Source organism: Triticum aestivum, chromosome 5D (genome assembly GCF_018294505.1).
Source record: "Triticum aestivum cultivar Chinese Spring chromosome 5D, IWGSC CS RefSeq v2.1, whole genome shotgun sequence".
NCBI lineage: Eukaryota > Viridiplantae > Streptophyta > Magnoliopsida > Poales > Poaceae > Triticum > Triticum aestivum.
This window is the reverse complement of record NC_057808.1, coordinates 73,893,755-73,917,994: the sequence shown is the minus strand read 5'-3', so window position 1 is coordinate 73,917,994 and position 24,240 is coordinate 73,893,755. Positions and strand designations below refer to the sequence as shown.

Here is a 24,240-nt window from a genome sequence, read left to right as displayed (position 1 = left end):
TGGAGACGATGTTGCATCAAAATAATCTGCTTATGCTCTTCCTCCATCTTGGTGACATTCTAATGGACAGCACCGAGGAGTAGGTGGCTCGGTCTTCTTGTTGGTCTTCATATCTCGGTGAGGTTGCAGTTGTATTTGGTGTCTTGCAGTGGGTGGCGTGGATGACAGCAAGCAGCAACGTTCCTCTTCTTCGACCACATCAGATGAAGTTGATGGCGCTGGGATCTAGCGGACATGGGGAAGAACCCCGGCCGACGTGCCACAAAGCCTCGGTCTCGTTGCTTGCAGCAGTCCGGTTCATCGGCTCAAAAAGCATCCTTGTATGTGAAGGTGCTCCTCCAGATGTGGGTATGACGGCAACTCTCCTATTTCTCCCATGTTGCCTCGGCGACTACGGAAGATGATGGTGGATGACGTTTCGGCATGGCACAAGATTCTCCTGAAGTGAAATTCTAGTTTTACTTCTTGTGGAGTCTTTGATGCAATATTGCAAGACATCTATGTATGCCTCTTGTGGTGACATAGTGTGTACTCTTTGTAATCCGTTTTCTAATGAAATATATGTGGTTACTTAAAAAAACATCTCCTTCCCCTCGCGCGTCACGCCATTGCATCCGGCCTCCCATTCGCGCCCATTTATTGCGTTCTTGGAATGGATGTATTGATATATAACTCTATGAATGCTAAGTTTTAGGATGAGCAATCCATGGATTGATATGCTTAGTGTGGATTGGTAATTTTGTAAATTTAGTTCTAGGATGTATGATATATAGTGGTATGCATGTCAGGTACTTGGTTCCCTCCCCCACCCCAATTGCTAGAAATTTAATTAGAAAATGTCAAGTGCTTTGGTACCTCTCAATTGCTTGTAAATATAGTTCTAGGATGATATATAGTGGCAGTATACACGTCTAAAATGGCAAGTGTTTGGTGCCCGCCAATTGCTAGTAAATATAGTTCTAGGATGCTATACAATGGTAGTATGCATGTCTAGTATATTGCTATTCTAGAATGTCAAGTGCTTGCCGCCTGAATGCCAATTTGTGAATGCAAATGTGTAGTCTATTTGTCTTATTAATATTTAGACATTGTACTTTCTTCTCTAGCAGGATATGGCATGCAAGTATGCATATCTAAGTGCGCAAGCAGCCTTTCAAGTGGCCCATTGTTCGATGTCTATCTTGTAGAGTGTTTCTTCCGTTTAGCGGTAACGAACTATTCATTTCATACAATATTAAGCATTTTTTCAGTGCTTTTATCATTAATGTAATATGTGTTTCTTTTGTTTTTGTTGTACATGTTGTCCCATGTAATGTAAAGGTTGCAATTCAATGAAAAACTTACAGGAGAGAGAGTGCTTTTTGAGGATCTTGAGGGCACTTGAGTTCGAGAAAGGACAATCAATGACCCGCGTAGAAGGCGAACTATGTGACCATTTCATCATTCATAATAGTCTCACCGGCAGTGGCGGAGCTTAGTGGAGAGCAACCTGGGCCATTGCCCCCCCCAGCCCATGAGAAAGCTAGCATATATCCCCTAGTATTTAGCCCATATGCCCAGTTAAAATCAGCCTAAAGTCATGTTTCTTGCCCCTCCAGCCCATTTGCCCCTCCACAAAATCAGCCCAAGCTCCGCCACTGCTCACCGGGTAAGAAATGAACTATTTTTTCTTACGAGGACGAATGCCAGGATGTCTATTCTCTATGTTATGATGGCGATGATGACCCATTTGATGATACTGTCTTTGCCCAAAGAATGAAGCTCGGCAAAGATGATACTGGCAACCTCGTGGACATCCTATCGCCACGTGAGGACTACTTAAAGGTGTCATTTGTGACCCATTTCATAAGGACCAATCTTACCAAACATGTGATGGCATGTTATTTAAAGTCATTTATCTACTTTCCTTTTCTGTCCATCACGTGAGGTGGTCTGACATCGTTGCTCTTTTGTTTTTTCAGAAATTTCCTAAGAAGGTTGCTTTACTACTACACATTGGAACAAGGGACATCGTACACACCGCGGACACAGACGACCACATTGTCTTCCGCAAGGAGGGGCGAAAGGGGTTCTTCACTCGGAAGAATCTCCAGGTTCGACGGATCGTGCTACCCGCTATCAGGAACACCATGCACCCCATCTTGAGGATGATGATTGTTGGTAAGTTTTATCTTGTATATGTGTCGCTGCTATGTAGGATGTGCTGCCATGGTGCCATATTTTTCCCGCTGAGAACACATTGGTAGTGTGCCTAATATCGTAACATCACTAGTTCAGAAACTATATTGGTGGCGCTTTGACATTTGACGCGCCACCAGTATATATGTTACTAGTGGCGTGATGCCCCACACGCCATCAATATAGTTTATCAGTGGTGCCATATTGGTGTTGTGGAGGCACCACACAATCAAGGTGGCTTTTGGCATGTCCCCACTAGTGTTTCCTGCAGTAGTGAAATGGGGGAAAAGATAGATCTTTGGAAATGTGATGTATGTGGTTTCCTTGTGGATACTATGACATGTCTAAATTTGTCAACGTAATGTGAGATCCATTATTGCATTACATGTAGCAAAATAAAGTTAAACGTATGACTAAATAGAAGCAAGGAGGTTAATTACGCGGTAGGATTGGTCGAGGGATGCGTGAGAGCCTTTGTGTTTGCCCTATTGATGAGTGCCATGGCAGGGTGGCCTTCCTCATCCTTCATATTTATGATACAATGTCTTTTTCTGTGATTCATCTGCGATATGTGTGTAGTCCACTGGGGTTACAAATTGAAGTATAGCCTTGTAGGCCCATGCACTTGTGCACGGGGTTGTTGCTATTGACTTCAAGGCCAAACATATTTGTGTATCAAAGTGAATTTATCTATTATCTTTTTCTCGTTCTTAGGCCCCGTAGGTATCCAAGATCCTGAAGTTCGACCAAGGAGGAGGTTAAGTGCATGGATGAGTGCAAAGTTATGTTGAAAACCTGTGACATTGCATAAGCTGGCTGGGTAGCCTAAAAATTGACATTGCATAAGCTGGAATTGCTTGGACGGCTGGTTTTCGAGTCAAGCCTACACATGTGTAAAGCAGAAAGCAACATTTGGACCGAGCTTTCGGGCTTTGAGCTCGTTTCCCGACCGGCTCGAGGAAAGGATCATTTTCAGACTTCATGTTGGGCTTAAGTTTGCGATTTAGGGTTCATGCTTTTCAAACCCGCCCGACATATGATAAGGTCTACAGTGAACCAAAACAAAAATAAGTTCAAGTGTGTAACGTGAAATTTATAACAACGGATAAATCTGGCATCAGATTTTTAGGGCTAAAAATCTGACGCCCTCATCTACATCGGATCGTGATTGAATGCATGGCATTATTCGATACAACATGTTATTTATTTTTACTCTACATGACTAAGAACATGGCAAATCCTATACATAAATATGGCAATTTTATCTGTTTTTTGCATGGAAGTCTGGTCGTCGGACATCATATTTTTAACATTTCCCATAACAGAATTGTAAAATGAACTTGTCTATAGAAAAAACTAGGCGAGGCAGCAAATGATCCAAAACATCGCCTTCCTGCCGACAAACCTCCCCGGCCCCCCAAACCCCCAACCGCTCCAATCCGGACTCACCCCCGCCTCTCGAACTCGAAACCCCGATCACCTCCAAAGCATCCTCCGCTCTGCGCTTCCTCATCCATGGAGTCCCGGGTCTAAACCATCCCCGGATGGGTCTCGCCGACGCGGCGCGCTCGCGGCTGCTGGCCGCGCTCCGGCCGTGGCTGGCGGCTGACCCGGCGGAGCTGCGGGTGGAGCTAGGCCCGCTCCGCTCCCGCGTCGTCGCGCGTGGGCTCCAGCTCGGCGCCGCGGCGCTCTCCGCGCCGGACTCCTTCCCCGCCAGGGTCGACCGCGCGGCCGTCGCCGAGGTCGAGCTCGCCGTCTCGCCCTGGGGCGCCCCCGCGCTCGCCGCCGTCCTGCGCGGCGTCGACGTCTCGCTCACCCTCAGGTATCCCGCAGCTCCCGCGTGCAATCGTGGCAATGAATTAGCAGTGGCTGTAGTATCGGGGAGACAGTGGGTTCATATGGTGTCATTGTGTTCACTGCATATGGCATTGTGTTCGTCTGACGCCATTTTTTTTAATCCTGAAGGGAGCCTGCGCCGCGGAAGCAGCGGCCAGGCATGAAGGAATGGGTATCCAAGGAGAAGAAGAGAGTGATTGCATCAATTGACCCTCAGGTACAAAATTCATGCTTGCATTATGCCCGGCCATAAGTATTTTCGAGTCCTAATCTCTGTAGAATGTGAAACAACTGTTGATCACAAAGCACCTGCGTTTTGATCAGTATGCCAACCCCCGCATTTGCTTGAGACTCTTTGATCCTCTTCTTCTAGCGGTTGTATGCCAGCGCTTCTGTATTTCCTGTCAAGTCTCTGCAGTGGAGGTGATAATTCGACATGCCAAGGCTCTGTTTGGATGCAATCTTTTTAAAAACCTTAGTATTCCAATACTGCAGTTTTTTGTGCTGAGGACATCGAATACCTGGTTTATGAAAACATCAGTCTTTTAGCGTATCGTGAAAACAGTGATGTGTTTGACAATCAAAGTATTAAGGCGTACTATTTGGTTGTGTCCTTCTGTTCTCTTTCTCAGTTTTTAAAAAAGAGGTCCAGACCTCTTTTTTTAATACTGCAAAAATACCATGGTTTATAATACCACAGTTTTAACTAGCGCCAAACACCTCATAATATTTGAAACTACAGTTTCCTAAGATACTGTGGTATTATTGAAATACTTTAAAAATACTTTGCAACCAAACGGAGCCTAAAAATACTTTGCAACCAATTGGAGCCTTAGTGACAAGGACATGTTCCACACCTGCATTATGCTGGAACAAAAATGTAACTGCTGAAGCAAGAAGTTAACACGTGTAGTACTTTCTGCCGATGGTACCCTGCTCGATGTATCTGTGCAATGCTAATACATATATGTTAAGTATATTATAGTTAGGTTACGTAACTGTGGGATTTCAAAAATGCTTTCTGTACTTGTAGGTTACACTAATCAGTCATTTAGATATACTGCTTCTGTATGCAAAGTTCCTTCTGTGTTCATCATCACTAGCACTCATATTTTTACTTACAAATTTGATCGAAAGCTGTGCCTTGTACTATTTGTTAGGGTGAAATATTGCATGAGATGATTGAAGGTCTAGTTAGCTCCCTGGAAGATAAGTTTACCTCTGGATTTGCCAGTGTACTTCTAAACTGTAGTCAGGTGCGGATTGATGATATCACAATACAAGTTCGGTATCTTGATGACTCCCATGTTGTGGTATTGAGGGCAACTGACTTACAGTTAGGTCCTGAGCTTGTTTCTCGCAGTTCTCTGTTCAGAGGATTAGTTGGCTCTTCTATATCATCAATAAAGAAGAATCACCTTCTTGTTAAATGTAATGATTTTGAGTTTGTGATGAAGGAGAATGATTGTACAGATTGCACTGCATCTTTTACAGGCTTATCTGCTTGTGCTAGACTGGATAATCTCCAACTTGCTGCTTTTAGCATCCATGTTCCCAGTGCATGCTGCAAAATTTCACCAAAAGCTATTCCTTCGTTGATGGTGATTTTGGATATTACAAGTCAAAAGGAACACTACAGGACTAGGAGTGGTAGGGAGCTCTGGCAAATTGCTATGCAAAAGCTTGACAGCCCAATAGTAGGCCGCAGATTTTCTTTAAGCAAGGCCTTAAGCTGTGCTACTTTTTGGCAGCACTATGTTCATGCTTATGTGTTGCTGTTATCATTAGTTGGATATCCCTCTGACAAGGTGATAAAGAAGAATTGTGGTAGGGTGTCAAGGAACAGGAAAATGTTGGGAGCTATCAGAGATCATTGGGTAATTGTTCTTGAGCTGGAGGAGAAAGTTCCTGTAGAAGCTATTGCTAGAGCACGACGTGCTGCCCGTTCAAAACTTGCCATATCACAGCAACAGAACAAGCAAGAATCATCAAAAACGTTTCTGGTTTCTTCCATAATGAAAATTCTCTCCCCTTTTTTATATTTATGGAGGCTTGTTGTATTCGCATTCTGGTCAGTGTTGAGAGCTAGGGATTCTGGAAACAAAACATGTAGATCCCGTGCACACATTTTTCCTGGTTTTTCTCATGATTCAGACATGGAGTTTCAGCTCGGAATTCACCTTGGAGAACTCTCTGTAATCCTGTTACCTATTGCTGATCACTCCATCGGCATGAAAAAGTTAAACAATGGAAGCAAGAGTTATCACAGCGGTTTACCTTCGATACATTTGGTGATAAAATCATCATGCTTACTTTACTCAGCTGGTTGCATCACACAATCGCTGTTTTTCGTAGCTGGAGAACTGAAGGTTTTTCTCGCTGGTGTCCCGAAGTTGTCACGAGCGGATAATAGCAACACACTTGCGAGGAATTCATCTTTTAAAACTGCAGAGTTTGCCGAAGACACTGATTCAAAGGTGATCCTCTGGAGTGATTCTGCCAGTATGCACCCATTTTCCGAAAAACAATCTGATGAATTTCCCCACAGTGATGGTTCGTCCACTGCTGTTCTATGGAGTGGTATGGAGAAACTATGGAGGGAATGGATGTTAATCAGCAATTTATACAATGAATCAGGTGTGATACATCATGAAAAGCCTTCTGTTATTTTTGAAGTCAAATCATATGTTGTTGATCCTTACCAAAATATAAGTGGGTTTCAGCAATGCAGATTTACAGTCGGTAAACTAAACCTTGATTTGGATTATCAGTGTGCTTCATCGACCTATATGCTGCATAGACAGTTCATGCATTACAAACATCTGAAAGAGCTAAACAGAAATATACCAGACCTTCATATTCCTGCTGCCTCTATAACACCTGCAAGTGGATTTCTTGATAAACTGAGATCATTCACTCAGATAATGAATATTGTGATGTCAGATGCTATTCCAGAAAATACCCTCCAGATTGAAGCACTGATTGCTGGTCCCAGTATCCGGTTATCCTTTGATAAAAACAATTTGTTGCAAAATTGCAAAAATAAGTATGTGCCCCTATTTTCTCGGATGAATAGCAGGACGTCCTGCATAGTTCTCAGTCTGGCATATGTTGAATGTGCCATGTGGCCAGCATCTCTATCTACTCCACCCAGATCTAATTCACATGTCAAAGAATCACATAGTACATTTTGCATGAAGGAGGTGCAAGAACCTGCTTATCCTGCAACGGAAAGTAGTGCAAGACATGTTTATCCAGAGAATGTTGTGTTGGATGCTTACTTCAAATTGGCTAATCTAACTCTTCTGATAGATAATTTAGAGACCAATCATCAGTGTCATGTATTTGGACCAATGTCGGCCAATTTCCAACTGTCAACAGGCAGGTATAATTTAATCTTCATTTTCATGGACTTATGAATCTGAAAATATTTTGATTTAGTACATTATCTGAACTGTTACTTTTGGGGTCTAGTATGAGGCATTGGGTTTAAATAGTTTTCTTAAGAGCTGTTTGAAATAGCGTCTATTCCAAGAAATTGCAATGAATATACTGTTAATTTCTTTTATATATTTTAAAATTGTTCCTCAAACACTTGAAGCTCAGCATTTTTACAATTAACTCTTAAATAAAAAAATTAGCTGCCATGGCCTGAATTATCATGAGTTGAGTGTGTTTCGTCAAAGATTTTTCTGTTGACAATCCTTTTATATGTACACCTTCCAGGAAGTATGTGCATTCCTTCTTCGCAGACAGAAACGTTCTGTCAATGAACTTAGGAGGAGGAATTGTTGGTTGCATAGCTTTGTTCTACATGGATGAATTTTTTACTGTTTGCCAGGTTTGTGCGTGCACAAGTTATAAGTTTTTCAACGTTATTGAATCTAAGGACATTTTGTAGAATTTTTTCAGTAAACATAGTGACCTATGATATTTTGTTACTTGTGGCAATTGTTAGATGTGTAGTCATACAAGAGCTGAATTGTGCATGACTTGGATGCAGAATCATGTCAGATTCCAGATTATAAACGACAAATAAATATCTTGTTCTATTCCCATTGCTGTTAATTTTTCTGTGCTTGGTATTCTATCCTATGCCCGTTGTTGTGGTCAGTAACAGTATGCCATCGTTACAGCTTATTGAAAGTATGCATCTGGTGGCATTGAATTCTGACTTGGTTAATGTTAAGTATTCCCAAGATTTTATTGGAAGGCTAGCATCGTTCTGCAATAAAAATGTGGTGGGGAGCACAAGAGATCTTGGCATTGATCGTATTGCCCAGGAAGAATCAATTGACTCTCATACAGAACTCATGGTTGAAGTGGAACTTGAATTGGAACCAACATACATCATCTTTAGTACTTCACGTGGTGGACTTTTTCCGAATCCTGCCGTCTTTGTCAACAACACCATAAACTACATCAGCAGCTCTCCTATATTTGAGGGGATAACAACACAGGAATTGCATGATATGTTAGCTTTGGGTGTTGGGTTCTGCATCAGAAGTTCTTCTTTGAAACTTCTGCTTGGTGGACAATGTACGGACATCCTTGTTAGTTTATCCGGAATTCAGTCTGTGGTATTCGAGAACCAAGTTGAATACACAACTATGCTTAGTAGTTTACCGTATAACAAGAACCAGTTCATTATAACAGAATGCACCTTCCATCTGCGTGCTGGGCCCACTAAAGGTAGCTTGACCATTGAGAAAATGGAAGATGAATCTAGTAGTGGTCGCGTTTCTGATTCTTTGGGAATTTGCTATTCTACTGAAATTGAATTCACAGAGGTTTATATTGGAGACTACAGGGTTCACAACTATTTAACCGAAGTCAATCAACCCAGTAGACAGAAAATCTCTCTGTTGATCGATGATAATCTTCAGATTTTCAAATGCAAAATCCAGGTTAGAGAAATCAATATTCTCTCTCAATTGTTCCCAAGTAACACCTTTTCTGTTTGGTTTAATACTAAAACATTCTCAATAACTTTGATTTGCAGGGTGGCTTGATCTTTCTTGAAACAATTTTCTTAGCTAAGCTTGTTTTCTGTTGCAAAATTTATTTTTGGTTGCTTATGGATCTCCCAGTGTGGGCAACTCCAAATTTAGCCAAAGATTCAGTAACTTCAGTCTCTGCAAAAAGTGACCCTAATGTGATCAACAGTTATACACAGGGGGAAGTATCACCGGTGTCTTTAGGTGTTCGTTCACAAAGTGAGGAATCCCATTTGAATGCTATCAAATGTGTAGATATTGATTTATCTCGGATTTCTATAACACTTTCTGTTGCGGATGAATCTGGTAACTGAGCTTATAAACTCATTCACTTTAGTGCACTGCCAAGGAGAGAACTTAACCTGTTTTTCAGATAATTTAATGTTCTTTCCATGCACTTAGGTACATATCAGGGATTAACTCTCGAAGTTGACGCAAGCTTTCAACTATTGAATTTTGGCATGAAGATTTTGTTTGAGGTGAAGTGTCTTTCAGTCTCAACTATTAGTAGTATGCCCAAGAGTGCCCATGAACAATTGAGAGATGTGCCAGCACCCCGTTTTCGGTCCAGAAAGTCTACTGTTCTTACATCTCAGTCTGAAATTCAAGAATATCCTCCATTTATAGAAGCAGATAATGGTGTTACCCATGATCGTGATGCTCCTGCAAGTTCAACTTCTACATTAGAAAGTTCAACAGGCAATACACTTGAATTTTCTTCACATAAGAGTTATATCCTCAGCCATTTCTCTACTTCTCTTAAGATAGAGAAAAAACAATTGGATAAAGATTCTAATTTGATGTGTTTAAGTGGTGATTGGTGTGGAAACGGTTTTGTTTCTGGTTTGGAGGTGACAATGTCATTATCAAGCATTGAGGTGATTTCTCAATCTTACCTGCCATCTTTTGGACAGTGGTTGGTAGTTTTTTTTATTACCAATACTAGCTAGATGTTCCTGCTCTTCTGTGCTTTCTCTACAATTTATAGGAATTGCTAGTGCTAAATTATGAGATAGCCCTTCAGCATCCTGTTTTAGATCCTAAAATGAATTTGGAAGTTCTGGTCAAATTTGTGTGTAACGCTGGAGCTCCATGCTTATACCTGCATATTGCCACTGTAGCTATCCTGTTGTTCCTTGAAGCATGTCATATGATAAGCTAGCACCTTATTTACAGCTATGCGCAGTTTGCTCCACTTAACCATGGTTACTTTTTTAATGGTTATTCTCATCAAATTTACTTCTTTTGCCAACATACACCATTTGTATCCACTTCTTTGACAAATACACTTTTGGATATAATATGTCCTGCCAGGAACATAAAAATTCATCCATTGCAGTACGAAATCTATGATCATCCTATCATTATATACTGGGATTTAAGGTTGTCTAGGGGTTTAACTTTCATACAATATACAACACATTTTCTTCTATGAATTAACTATCTGGATCTATGCAGATGATCTCATCATTACTTGCTCCTTTTCATGGAATGTTGAGTTCTACTGCAACTCAGAAGGAAATACAGATTGGTGACAGCACTCAGCAAGAACAGCTGGATAATATAGATTGTACTATACCTGATGGTAGTTATGCTTAATGACATCAACTAGATTCTTGTCACTTAAATTCACTGTGCTAACCCATGTACTACTGTCACAACAGGAGCAATTGTGGCCATACGAGATCTTGATCAACAGATGTATGTATCAGTCAAAAATATTGGAATGAAGTATCAAGTGGTCGGTGCATACCATTATTCTCTTGCTGGTGAACATGCATTATTTAAGGTATTAGCTTTCTACCTATAATACAGTGATGAATTTCTCACCAATAATATTCAGCTGACCGGATGATGTAGGAAATGTGCATGGGTGTAAAATCATTTTGACCTATTTTCAGGTGAAACACCATAAGAGATGGAGGTCAGACACACCATATATTTCTCTTTTATCTTTATGTGCAAAAACTGATGAAGGCAAAGAGCTGGCCCTTAGTTTCTCCCAAGGATCAGATTTGGTTGAAATTTCTTCATTTGTTGACAAGCCTTGTTCACTGTGGAGCATGTTTCCTCTCGGGTTTGATAGTTTTGAGGATGACGAAGATGATGGTAATTCTTGCAAGGTTATTTCAAGTAGTTCTTACCATCTTGTGAACAAGAAAAACAATTATGGCATTGCATTTGTGGATGGTCTACTGGAGTTTGTGAAAAAGCCAGGAAATCCATTTAAGTTGAAGATTTTGGATGAATCTCTATTCTCTGATGTTGCAAGGCTCATTGTTCCCAATATGAACTTGGATGGTAACTCTTATTTGGATGTGGAAGATGAGTTGCCTTCTGCTGCAATGGATAGGTTGGAAACTGTTGCAAGTTCACAACATATAACCATCAGTATTGATAAGATTGTTTTTACCATTACGCATGAAGTGTTTGATACTGGTGATGTTTTTCCACTTGTCCAAAACTGCATAAATGATATCCGTGTTGTCACACAAATATACCCATCCAAGATCAGGATTCTAAGTTCATTCAAAGTTTCAGGGCAGTACTTCGATGCCCGCAAAAATATGTGGTATGTGTTGTGCTAAATTCTCAATAGTCATTGCTATGTTGACTAATGCTGTTTTCAGTTGTTTTTTCAATGTTGACTTGGAGATTGGAATCTGAGTTATTTGTATCTTACATACAGGGAGGACCTTATCTCACCTATCACTTCCTATGTGTTCTTACGATTTAGATTTTTCAACCAAGATCCAGTTACTAGACGTAGTGGGACCCCACTGCGTTTCTTCTTTCATTTAAAGCAGGTGCAATTCTTTATTAATATGCCTATTTTGAACTAGTCAAAATTATTTTTCTGTAACATGATTTTGCATCTCCTTCATTCTTGCAGGTGGATATTTTCATAAATGAGCTTTCAGTTGACACGCTGCTTTATTTGGTCGGGAAGTTAGGTTTGATGGGTCCATATGCTGTGAGAAACTCAGCTATTTTTCCTAACTGCTGCAAGGTTTGAACTTGAACTGTTCTATATAAATATTGTTACTGTCTTGGAAATGATATGTTTGATTGATGATTTTTGGGGCTTACCATATGCTAGACTTTGTTTCAGAGGTTATGTGTTGCATCATGCATCAATGCTTCTGATTTTAGTTTCATAGTGGATTCTAGTTTACTGTTGTATGAGCATATACCCATTACTTGTGCAGATAGAGAATAACTCAAGGCTGGCACTTGTATGTCATTTTCAAAATAATGGGGACGCAATAGTTCCTGGACAACAGTCAACTTCAGTTTTCTTGAGGTCTGTTCATTTTGTTGGTTATCTAAACAATATATTTTCTCAGCATCTTAGCAAGGTATACATTCTGTACATTGTCACCAACAAATGGTGTATGACTAAAATAGTCCTGCAGGTGTTTAATCATAAAATGTGGTGTAGGTTTAGGAAGCCAGATGGAGTAACATTTATAGAGCATGCTTGCGATTTTAGTCTTTCGATTGTTAGAACCTCGTTTGTGCTAATTCTCAGAGTAGACATTCAGCTCTTGACCAAAGTGTTTGGTGCCTTTTAAATTGTCCTTCACTGTTTCCGCACTGATGAGTCTGGCTTTCACGCCCTTTTAAAGTATTGTAACAGTTTGATTCTTTTTCTATTATTGCAATGATCGTTTGTTATTTTCTCACGTTCTTCTTGTGTTGCCTCCTACTACAGGAATTTTGTATTTGATGATAATCGCCCACATGATCAGAGCTTAGTTTCTATTTCTTTATTCAAGGAAGGGGCATTTTCAACTGCTCCAATCAATATTCCTCTCCATGAGTCTGGCATCTTCGCATGGAGAACCGTAGCATCGTCTCTCAAAGGTACTTCTTTCCACATATATTCATCAAAGTTCAACACCACAGGGTTGGATTTTAGATTTCTGTTCTGTAAGTCGTCTAGTTTCAAGGCGTATGTTGCTTGATTCAAAGACTCTTATCTTTGAACTCTTCTTGTAGAGGATTATGGTTATTTATTTCAGATAAGCAGTGTTAAAATTAACTATGTCTTGTTTACACACAACGTTATATTCCTGGTATAATCTTGTGGTATACCTCAGCTTAAAGAGTTAATACATGTATTTCCAAGGAAAGTTGCTCATGGACTTGTACACAAGGACACTCTTGTACCCTGATATACTCGTTCTGTTTGACAAAATCTGATATACATGATACCAATCCATTTTGAAGGCAATGGGTTCTCCATTTAAGAACTGGGAATGTATATGTTCTATTGTCTTGTCTTGTTAGACTCGGAAGTCTGACTGGCATGACATGTTCTAGGCTTTTAACAGTTACTTTCAGTTTTATTTGTGGAGTGATGACTGTATTTTACTGTGATGTTTTTGCTCCTCTGAGCACTGTAGATTCAAGACGCTTCTCTGGACCATTTGTTGTGGTCAAGGTGTCCCAGAATTCTGTGGTAGGAAAGCAAATGCTTCTGTATTTTATGTTAGCCACTGAATATTTCATGATCGTGTTTTCTCATTGTTAATTGTTGACTAATTGCAGGAAGGTTTATCGCTTTCAGTCCAACCTTTGTTGAGGATATATAATAAGAGTGACTTTCCCCTCGAACTTCGGTTTCAGAGGCCACAAAATGAGAATGAAGAAGCAGCGGTTGTCACAGTTCGAAGCGGTGACATGGTTGATGAATCTACTGGAGTACTTGATGCTGTGAATTTATCTGGAGGATCCAAAAAGGCGCTGATGTCTCTAGCCCTTGGCAAGTAACTGTACCCTTCCTTGGCATAACATTATCATCTGCTATGCGTGATCTAATATCTCATGATTTACTGCATTGGTGTGTAAGAAAATATGTAGGAATGAGGTGATAAAATGTTCTTAATATCTATATAATTTGGTAAATTTCCTTTGTCCATACTATAACTACCGGGTCTGTTTCAGACATTAACTTCCTTTTTGTGCGAGTCTCCGTCTGCTTTCTTAATATGACTTGTGCAATGGTTTCTGTTGTGCATTCTAACAATAATACTGCCCTGGACAGTGGTCGTAACTTTCATTTATGACTTACATAGTAGTGTGATATGGATAATGCATGCCATTCGTAGTGAACTTCATACTTATCCCCACGAAATATGCCATCTTGTGTTACATGTAGTTCAATTCCTTACGGTTGCAACCTTTTATCGAACAACCAAATATGTTTTTTCTTTATTTCTGTAGCTCCGAGGGGCACTTCTCTAACAATTGTTCAATCGATTGTTCTCGAATTTCAGGAAATTTTATGCTGTCAATTAGACCTGAGATGTCCGAACACTCAAATCTGAGCCATGCAACTTTATTCCAATGGTCAGAAGACATAACCGGTGAAAAAGCAGTTCGCATATCTGGTGTTATAGAAAAACTTAATTACAACATAAGAAAAGCCTTCAGTATTGATTCCATGAAGTCTTCTTTCAGCTCTTTGAGTTGCCCTGTTTCCGTTGATGGTCAACATGTGACGGATCTTTATTTTTTGATTCATACTCTGGGTAGAGATGTGCCTTTGCAGCCTACGAATGGTACTCGTGTGTCTGGCAGGAGTGCATCAGTGGCATTACAGCTGCAAAGAGAAATTTTTATATACCCGACTGTTCAAGTGTACAATTTCTTGCAGACAGACATACATGTGCTTCTGACTGACTCCAAACCGGGTAAAGTCTTATTCTATTAGCATTTAACTGTTGAAGAAAGCAAACAAAAGAACTGCTATGTTAACTTAGTGTTTTGTACTATGATATTGTAGAGAATACCAGAGACGATAATTTTGGCCTCATTGGAAAGGAGGCAACAATTACAAGTGGTTCAAGCGCTTATTTCTATGTGAATCCTGCCATGTTTAATTTTTCAGTCACACTAATTTCATATGGTTCAAAGTCCAAGGCAGCTAATAGTGGTGATTGGGCCAAGAGAATGCAAAAGCAGACAGCTCGAGCTCAATTCCTTGATCTAGAATTAGAGTTTGTTCCTGGGAAGTTTCATTCTTCTTTAAGATTGTTGCGTCAGGAGAAAGGCTTGCTGGAGGTAGAATGAGGCGACGTTATGTTTTTTCACTTTCCGGTGATATCTGCTGATACTGCATGCTTTACAAAATTTGAAGATATCAAAATGATGTACCTGATGACTGATCTTTTGATCGTTCAGGTTGCTCTTTTCACAAGATATACACTACAAAATACAAGTGACTACCCCTTGCTGTGCACAGCTTCTGGTCAAAAACCACTACCCGCGTATGTGATGTTGAATGTAATGCTAAATAATTGGTAAGCATTCTTGCAGAGTTGCTCATATGGTGCTGATTTATTGCAGGTTTGAAATTGGAAAAGACAATATTAATCTTCCTCCACAGAATGGTTGTATTTTGCCCTCAATGTCAATGAGCTCCTGGTTTACAAAGTAAGCAAGCAATCACCCTGAGTTTTGTTCATTTGTTTGTTAATCGTTGATGTAATCCAGTAGCTCAGGCACAAAAGGCAATCCATTAGAGCTGGTATAACATTCATTAGTTCCGGGTTTATATTCATAGTGTTTATCCAAATTGTCAATAATTTCCGTACTGGATTGCTACCTGTTGTGCTGTCATAATGCTTGTTGAAGTGTATATGTGGATTGCCTAGCCCTTTCCATCAGTTTGGACTTTTGGTTGCGTTGGCTAGTGCATGAAGCTTAACATGATATCAGGGCCTAAGGTCTTGAGTTCAAGTCCTAGTTTTCACAATTTATCCAAAAAATGCTGTTGCCCCCTTTGTGTCCACGTAGCCCTCTTGAGCCATACCTCTGAGTCTATTCACGTGTTGACTTCCCGCCTCACACATGAGGGGCTGTTGAAGTGTATATGTGGATTGCCTAGCCCTTTCCATCAGTCTGGACTTTTGGTTGCATTGGCTAGTGCATGAAGCTTAACAATGGTAACTCAAGCAGTACTATTTTTGCAATAATTTCTTGGGATTGGTAAAACATCAGGGATATATATAGGAGCACTAAACTGTGCGTGAGCGCATTATAGCTTATCGTGCGCGCCGGTCTAACCACGGATCCCCACCCAGCCAACCAACCGACGCACGCATCCTCCACATTCTTAATTTGGTAGTAATATACATCTACTTTTGTAGTAAAAGCCCCTTGCTCTTTACTATGTGTTACTCGTACTAGTTATGATCGTAAATCACATGGAAAAAACAGTAAGCTAGTGTTCATCTTGTAAACACTTACGAGTTGTGGACATTATTAGGTGTGCATTTAGATAGTAAATTTTCCTATAGTTTTACTAGGAGATCCATCATATTTTTTTTGCGGGTAGAGATCCATCATAATTAGCAAAGGGTATGTGGTAATAGGAAGATATACTTTTACTAGGACAAAGTCATGCAGTTAGCCTAACCCAACCAGTACATTATAATCTGAAAATGACATCTGGTAATCAAAGTATGTATTAGTACGACGACGCACAACAGTACTAATTTAAGATTACATAGTAGTAACACTGGCATGCAGCCAGTAACCATCTTAATGTTGTTGCTATGTTTAGTAAGAATTTTACTAGCAGAACTGGATGGAGCAGGGAAGGGTGCAGCCACTTGGTAACCATTTTAATATTATTACCATGTTTATCCAAGTATTTTACTCGTAGAATCAGGCGAGGCAGGGCATAGGTGCATAATGATGGTAACCATTTTCATTTTGTTACTATGTTTAGTTCAAACAACCTGTGCATTCTATGTAAAACAGTAAAGAATAATTACTGTAGTTCCTGCAACTGACAGAGAAAATCGGAACCAGCTGGTTCCAGCCATAGGACTTCATAACAGCTTTAGTGGACCTATGCAGATGTGTCAATTCAAATGAATATTTTCTTCATTTTGTATTTTTTTATTTAGAAAGATCGCCACATTGCTCTATGTCTTGATGATATTTGGTTATGTAAATGCAAGTATGGGAAAGCCAGGATTGTGTTCATTTAGTTTATCTGTAGTGCCTATATAGAGCAGTTTGTGATTATCTATGCCTTCTCTGGCACCAAGTCTGCAAACATGTTTAACTATGTAAATTGACAATCTGACACATGACAGGTCAAATAAACTGCGAATAAGCCTGCATGACGAGAAAGGATCAGAAGCATTTATTGATTTAGAAGCATTATCTGGTTTCACTGAATTTTTTCTTGAGATCCACGATGATATATTTCCCCATCGGATGGCAGCTTTCGGCATGTCTTTACAACCTGTTATTTATGGCTTGCATGTGTCATCACAAGTTGTATTAATTGTGCCAAGATATGTGATCTCAAATGAGTCTGCTACTGCAGTTGCTGTTCGCCAATGTCTTGTCCAGGTGTTTCATTTTTGCTCTGACAAATATTTACTGGTTTGTGATTGCAGTCTCATTTGGTACTCATGATTTTGGTTATCATTTGACTAGGATGACATAGATGGATTGACAATTGAAGCTAAACAGAGGGGTACCTTACAGACATGGAAACCTGGAAAAAAGCGAGAAGGAAACTACTTTGATTTGTTTCTTAAGAAGCACAAAAATGTATCCGAGGATTCACTCATTTTTATCCAGTTTTGTCCAAAAGAAACAGGATATGGTTGGTCTGGACCAATTTGTGTTTCATCAATCGGCCGTTTTTTCATGAAGTTTAGAAGATCAGAAGATATGGTAATAGATGGGATTAACAAAGACACTTTACAAGATGGGAAGCTGAAACAGTTTGCTTCTGTTGATGTTGTTCAAGAGAATACATCTTTTGTTCTACACTTCACCAAGCCACCAAAGGTTGCACTACCATATCGGGTAGAGAATTGCTTGAATAAAGCATCTATCATGTATTTCCAGAAGGTATGAGTATATTTCTAAATTCTATGATATAATCTTATCAGCAGAACTACAATGTATTGTGATATTATTGATAAAATTTTGAATTTCGCTGGACTTTCTAGGATTCAGACGAATCAGATATGTTAGGCCCTCAAGAATCAGAACAGTATGCATGGGATGACTCGAGTTTACCCCGGAAGTTGGTTGTCCGCATTGTTGGCAAGTTCTTATATCCTAATTCCCAAGAGTTACCTCTATTGATAAATGTGTTATGTTGCCGGTTATAGTAATTATGAAACCGATTACCGTCCCCAAAGGGCTGCACTACTCCACCACTGAAATATTGCATACCTCTGCAAAGCACGAATTCGAAATATCAATGTTCTATAGAGCACCGAGCTAGCAGTTACTCCACCAGTTAGTGTTTGAATGGTAAACAGATGTTTGTAAACCTTACTTTATGGAAAGTGAATATTATATCTATAAGAGTGGAAAACGTTAGCAATCTATCATATCGCATTGTGTGCGAATATATCACAATTTACAATATTGATGCCTACCAAGTAATCTATGCTTTGGTTTACTTAAGCTAGTACTGGAGACAAATGAACCCCATATGTAAGAATGGTGTGCAACACAATTATTCATTGTTAAGAAAACATTGTTGGTGATATGTGTCTGGTTATTCTCATGAATTCTCGTCTTAAGAGGCCTTTCACTATTTGGTGAGATATTTCTCTTAACTCTAGTACATACTAGTGCTTAGGTTTTTGCACGTGCTTGGCTCAGCTCATCTAGTCTAGAGTTTATCCATGCCCATTTTTCGTTTTCTCAAGGGGAAAATTGTATATAAGGCCCTGGCAGTATATTTACGAGAAGGGGACTATACAGAGAATAATCGCAGAAGAGCACAAGTGATCGAACAACAGACTAGGGAGCCTTAGTTTACCCATGCGGGCATCAACTTTTTTTCAGTAATAGAACTTCTCCCTTCTTGAGTTCATCATTGTACCGGAGCATGGGTGAAAACCCGATACACTGTTGGAGGCCCTATCAACTTTCATACACTGTTTTTTAGTGCTCACAATGTTCTTTAATTGTATTTCTAACCTGCTGATTGATTTTCCACAGATACACCAGCACTCCGTGAAATTAAAATTGATAAGATCAGTCCATGGAAGCCATTCTTGAAGATGCGAAGCAGGCTCAATCTGGATTTCTCATTTAGTAATGGACTCAGTTCAGAAAAACAAGGATTTGATGATTCATTTGAACTGAGGGTGTTTAAGATTGGCTATGAAGTATATGCCGATGGTTTAACCAGAGTTCTACGGATTTGTGAACAGGCAGAGAATCCCAAAGCTGAGAAAATTCAACGGCCTATAGCACATGCACAGTTCAGAATATCTTATATGTGTATTCATCTTCTTGATAAGGGCCAGGTTTGTTCTCTTCTAAGTTCACTCAGCCTGAGCATGATGATATCATTTCTAACGTTTGCAGTTCTATTTTGATTTATTTTATCTTGTAATTTTCTCCTTGTTGAAGAGCGACGAAATGCTTCAGTCACCCTCTACAATCTTAATGGCAACATTTCAGCGTGTATCTGCTGATTCAGTTATCACAGATAGACACAAGAATATGGATGTTGCAGTTTATGTAAGTATAGATCCTTTGCATATGGATGTTGCATGATGATATCATTTCTGGATGCTGATCGCCACATTTGACTTGATTGTATATGGGTGGAAACAAAACTTAGTCTATTTTCTGAAAACATGAAATCCTTGCAGTCGGTAAATGTGGATGAAAAGTGGGATGGAGCTTCCTTTGGATCAGTTTTCAGGATGAACAAGCTTCAGGGTGATGCTCTCAATGAAAATATTCTTCGTATAGTTTGTGTACTCAATTCATCGAATTCCAGTGTCAAACAAGTCCACTACTGTTCCATAATTCTGCAGGTATGAAAGCGGTGTGCTTACATCTTGTTAATACCTGGAAGATTCTAGTCTTAGAGTACTTCTTTTGTTTCTATAGTCGGTTCCTTTGTTGTTCACTACAAAATGCCATAATCATAAGCCGTCTAACGAAAAAAAGGATGTCACAGCCGATTGATCTGAAGGTTGATGAGGAAACGCTAATGAAGCTTGTACCATTCTGGAGAACATCCCTTGCTCCTGCTGGTACACCGAGCACACAATTTTATTTTAGACAATTCGAAGTACATCCAATTAAGGTGCCCGGCTTTTCCTTTTGTTTATCTTCTTTGACTGTGACATTATAGTTTTAATATTGAGTTACTTATTTGGTTTTGTTTATGAATCTGATGTCTAAAGATCATCGCAAGCTTTCGTCCTGGAAGATCACAGACATCTTACAGCTCTTCTCAAGAGGCTCTGAGAGCGCTATTGCACAGTGTTATAAAGGTACTTCTAAAGCAGCTCTCAAGTTACTATTCCTTGGTGCTCAATTCATATTTAGTAATTTAAAATCGTCTTGTTCTACCTATTCCTTTTCCCAGGTTCCCGAGATAAGTAATTCAGTGGTGGAGCTCAATGGTGTTCTCCTAAATCATGCTTTGGTTACATTCCGTGAGCTATTTTTAAAATGTGCCCAGCATTATTCATGGTACATCAAGATTATTTGTTCAAAAGTTATGGCTGTACTGTTTTTTCCCATTTCTTATGGGTTATCTGTTCAGTTTTGGTTATCCAAACACAAGACTAATCTGGAGTGATTGATAATAGGTATGTCCTGAGGGCAATCTATGTAACAAAGGGAAGCTCGTTGCTTCCTCCATCTTTCGCCTCGATGTTTGACGACTCGGCCTCATCTGTTCTTGATGTTTTCTTTGACCCTTCTGATGGCTCACTCAACCTCCCTGGGCTTACCATAGGTAAAATGTGTTATGTGTTCTTTGGAGAAAGATTCGTGATAATTGTATTATCATCGGATTATTCTTTCAAACTAGATCAACGTTCTTTTTAAGAAGATACTTTTACTGATCTATAGGGTCCTGTCCTATTTTGAATGATGTCTGCTGCCAAAACTTTAACTGTGATGTTTATTTGAGGTTCTTTCCGTCGTGACTTTGCATGTTCTTCTGAGGCATGAACTATGTTGGAACATTGACCATCTTAGGCAACCACCATCATAATATCTATCTTTTTCATCTAAAAATTAGACTATTTTATACTTCGATATAGACATAAATTTATGGCTTTATTTTCTGATTCTTCTAGAATACTCTGTGACTTTCCTCATTTGTGGCTTGTGCAGGCATGTTTAAGTTTATAAGCAAAAATATGAAATCAGGTGGAACAAAGCGGTACCTTGGTGATCTTGGGAAAACTGTGAGCTTCTGAAACTTGCTGGATCCACAATGACCTCCAATGGATTAATCTAATGTTGGGTCTTCTGTAGGTTAAAACTGCAAGTTCAAATGCTCTCTTTGCTGCTATCACGGAAGTTTCAGATAGCGTTGTGAAAGGAGCAGAAACAAATGGTTTAAATGGAATGGTACAGGCGTACATCCCTCCTCTCTCCTGCCAAGTCCACCTTTTTCTGAAAAGAATCATGTGACTACACAGGACATTGGACTTCTGCCTTGCAGTCATAAAAAGTATAAAGCAATTTTCCTGTTTCGTAGGTTACCGGCTTCCATAGAGGTATGTTGAGGTTGGCAATGGAGCCATCTGTGTTAGGGCAGGCTATAATGGAGGGTGGTCCAGACAGAAAGATCAAACTTGATCATAGCCCTGGACTTGATGAGGTTCTGCCTAATTAGTATTATTATTACTTTCAAAGCTTATTATGGCTTATGTTCACAACTTACTGCGACATGACACTATTTTTTCTAAACATGCCCTCTGTCGCTGCTCAGCTATACATCGAAGGGTACCTACAAGCTATGCTGGATGTCATGTATAAACAAGAGTACCTTCGTGTGAGGGTGATTGATGACCTGGTAACTTCCTTGTGTCTGTTTGCCTTTGCTCTCTATACACTGCATCTTCTCATCATCGTCCGGGGACTTTGCCTTTCCAGGTTTTCCTAAAGAATCTACCACCGAATAGCGCTCTCATAAATGAAATTGTGGAAAACGTGAAGGGATTTCTCGTGAGCAAGGCATTGTTGAAAGGAGACGCCTCTACGGTTCGGTCTTGGCGCCGTCTGCGAAATGAGCCTGTAAGTTTCTTCTCTTGACACTAAACCGCTAATGTCGAGGCAGAGAGGGCTCTCTTATTCTATATCTCAGATAAGGAACATGACATGAAAACAAATCTGTACCTGTTACTGCCTGCAGGAGTGGAAGATTGCGCCGACGGTGCTCACCCTGTGCGAGCACCTGTTTGTGAGCTTCGCGGTGCGCCTGCTGCACCGTGAGGCCACCAAGGCCATAGCGGAGGTCACGACCAAAGTGAAGGGACAACTCACTGGAGGCGAAGACGAAGGTGAATCGTCGTCCGGCGGAGGAGCCCTGGTTAAGCGAAGCAGGCTGTGGACGGTTGGCAGGTTCGCGGCTTCAGGCGTCGTCGCCTACGTGGACGGTCGGCTGTGCCGCCACATACCGAACCCAATCGCCAGGAGAATAGTGAGTGGGTTCCTGCTGAGCTTCATCGACAGGAGGGACGACGAATAGGCAGAGGCAGGCTGGTGATCACCGCCTGCAATGCGATGCGATCGCTGGCCGCCATGTGTAGTCAGCTTTGTACATCAATTTTGGCCCCGGCCCCGGCATGTGCATACTTTGCGCACGGAACATTTTATCCGGGTTTTCTCGTCGAGCTTTAAGTTTGGCCTGAAATTTGGAATTTTCCTTCTTTCTATACTCGATCACAGGTAGAACGCATACACTCACATCTACTACATGTATAAAGTACTACACCGGAATTGACGGGGATAAATGGTAAATCCTCCAACCTATATACTTTTGAAAGCATGAGTTGAGTTTCTATCTTGAACTCGAGAAGAAAGAGAAGAAGCGTCAGAGCTGCTCTGTTCAACAACGCCTGGATAAACGACCTTGCCCATGGAGACACTACTGTTCTCCTGGCAGAATTTCTTGCCCTGCGAAGATGGCTCAACGAGCAGAACATCGACCTGCAGACTGACGGAGAGGAAGAAATCAAGTGGCGCCTCAGCGCTGACGGAAACTACTCCACCTCATCGGCATACCAGATGCAGTTTCAAGGCACGACCATGACAAGCAACAACGCGATCATCTGAAGCCTGGGCGCTGGGTCAGCTGATTTTTTTTTTACCTGGCTCCTCTTCCAAAAGAGACTTTGGTGCAACGATCATCTGCAGCGTAGGGGATGGCCGAACGGATACTTCTGCCAGTTTTGCTTAAGGAACTTAGAATCCTCCATGCATTTGTTTTGGAAGTGTGGCTCGACCCAGACTGCGTGGAACAAGAACAGCCGTCTGGCAAACACATGGGATCAGTGGTGGAGCTTAGTAGAAATTGTTGGGTCCCAAGGTAAAAACATGAGTATTTAGAGGTGTAAACTGCTAAAAATAATCTCATCTAAGCCCTCCCCAAAAAATTTCCTTCAGAGTTTTGTCCAAGGGTGCAGCGGCCCCCCTCAGCCTCAACATAGCTCCGCCGGTGCATGGGACTCAAAGTCAAAATCAGAAGACATTGTCGCCACAATCATCAGCAAAGCCCGACCAGTTTCAGGAAGGCAACCTGATCGCTCACCATGATCATCCTATGGAGAATTTGGATGGAAAGAAACGAGTGCTCCTTCAGAGCCAAGGTGGCGTCAACTAAGGATATCATCGAAGCCGTAAGAAGAGACATTGAGCTCTGGCGACGCCAGGGCCAAGGATCTAGCAAACCCTTTTGGGAAACCTCCTTTCTGTCTTCTTCTTATTTTATCCTTGATCCTAGGATCACACTCCAACTTTGTTGTTTTTCTGCCTGCTCCCTGCTTATGATCAATATATGCCGGCCATCAGTTGGATCTTTCAAACAAAAAAAGTTTCTATCTTGGACTTCGTCGCCGCCCTTTGTTGGATTTCATCGACCGCACGGTCGGTGGATTTTCCCTTGCATCCTCTAAAACAAAATGGAATGGAAGGGAGGGTGATAAATCACATGCCCGCGGCGCCCCTATCACTTTCACAGAAATTACGTACGGCCGTTTGGATTGCTTCTGCGGTCGTCCTGCCAATCAATGGCACACCAACATTTGACGGAGGAAATGGCCGCCCACGCCTTGCCAAATAATTGGCCGTATAATAGAAGGGAAGGGCAGACCGGACTGGGGCGAGCCAATTTATCAGATCTCAACCAAACGCACACCGTCACTTTGGTCAACGACCAAATATTTGGTCGGGCGCATCTAGGGCTGCAAAC

The 24,240-nt window shown here is 40.7% G+C and overlaps 1 protein-coding gene across 1 annotated transcript; it reads left to right on the top strand.

The window, feature by feature from the left end:
• The first annotated feature begins 3,618 nt into the window (after window positions 1-3,618).
• Window positions 3,619-22,802, top strand: LOC123119538 (uncharacterized). The gene is made up of 36 exons (XM_044539377.1): window positions 3,619-4,000; window positions 4,144-4,231; window positions 5,175-7,399; window positions 7,741-7,855; window positions 8,151-8,921; window positions 9,017-9,317; window positions 9,414-9,889; window positions 10,470-10,596; window positions 10,676-10,800; window positions 10,913-11,583; window positions 11,701-11,818; window positions 11,905-12,021; window positions 12,221-12,315; window positions 12,727-12,878; window positions 13,421-13,476; window positions 13,566-13,779; window positions 14,294-14,710; window positions 14,803-15,080; window positions 15,201-15,286; window positions 15,366-15,452; window positions 17,126-17,387; window positions 17,475-17,897; window positions 17,999-18,095; window positions 19,008-19,318; window positions 19,425-19,535; window positions 19,670-19,837; window positions 19,984-20,112; window positions 20,213-20,302; window positions 20,398-20,504; window positions 20,624-20,772; window positions 21,156-21,229; window positions 21,300-21,395; window positions 21,526-21,648; window positions 21,760-21,843; window positions 21,924-22,064; window positions 22,183-22,802. Exons 1-36 carry the CDS (start codon window positions 3,723-3,725, stop codon window positions 22,516-22,518), a joined length of 9,498 nt encoding a protein of 3,165 aa, XP_044395312.1. The 5' UTR covers window positions 3,619-3,722; the 3' UTR covers window positions 22,519-22,802.
• Window positions 22,803-24,240: the final 1,438 nt, after the last annotated feature.

Coding starts and splice junctions, on each gene's coding strand:
- LOC123119538 (XM_044539377.1), top strand. CDS start 3,723: ATGGGTCTCGCCGACGCGGCGCGCTCGCGGCTGCTGGCCGCGCTCCGG. Junction 17,388..17,474: donor TTCGCCAATGTCTTGTCCAG/GTGTTTCATTTT, acceptor TCATTTGACTAG/GATGACATAGATGGATTGAC. Junction 21,230..21,299: donor TTGGTGATCTTGGGAAAACT/GTGAGCTTCTGA, acceptor GGTCTTCTGTAG/GTTAAAACTGCAAGTTCAAA.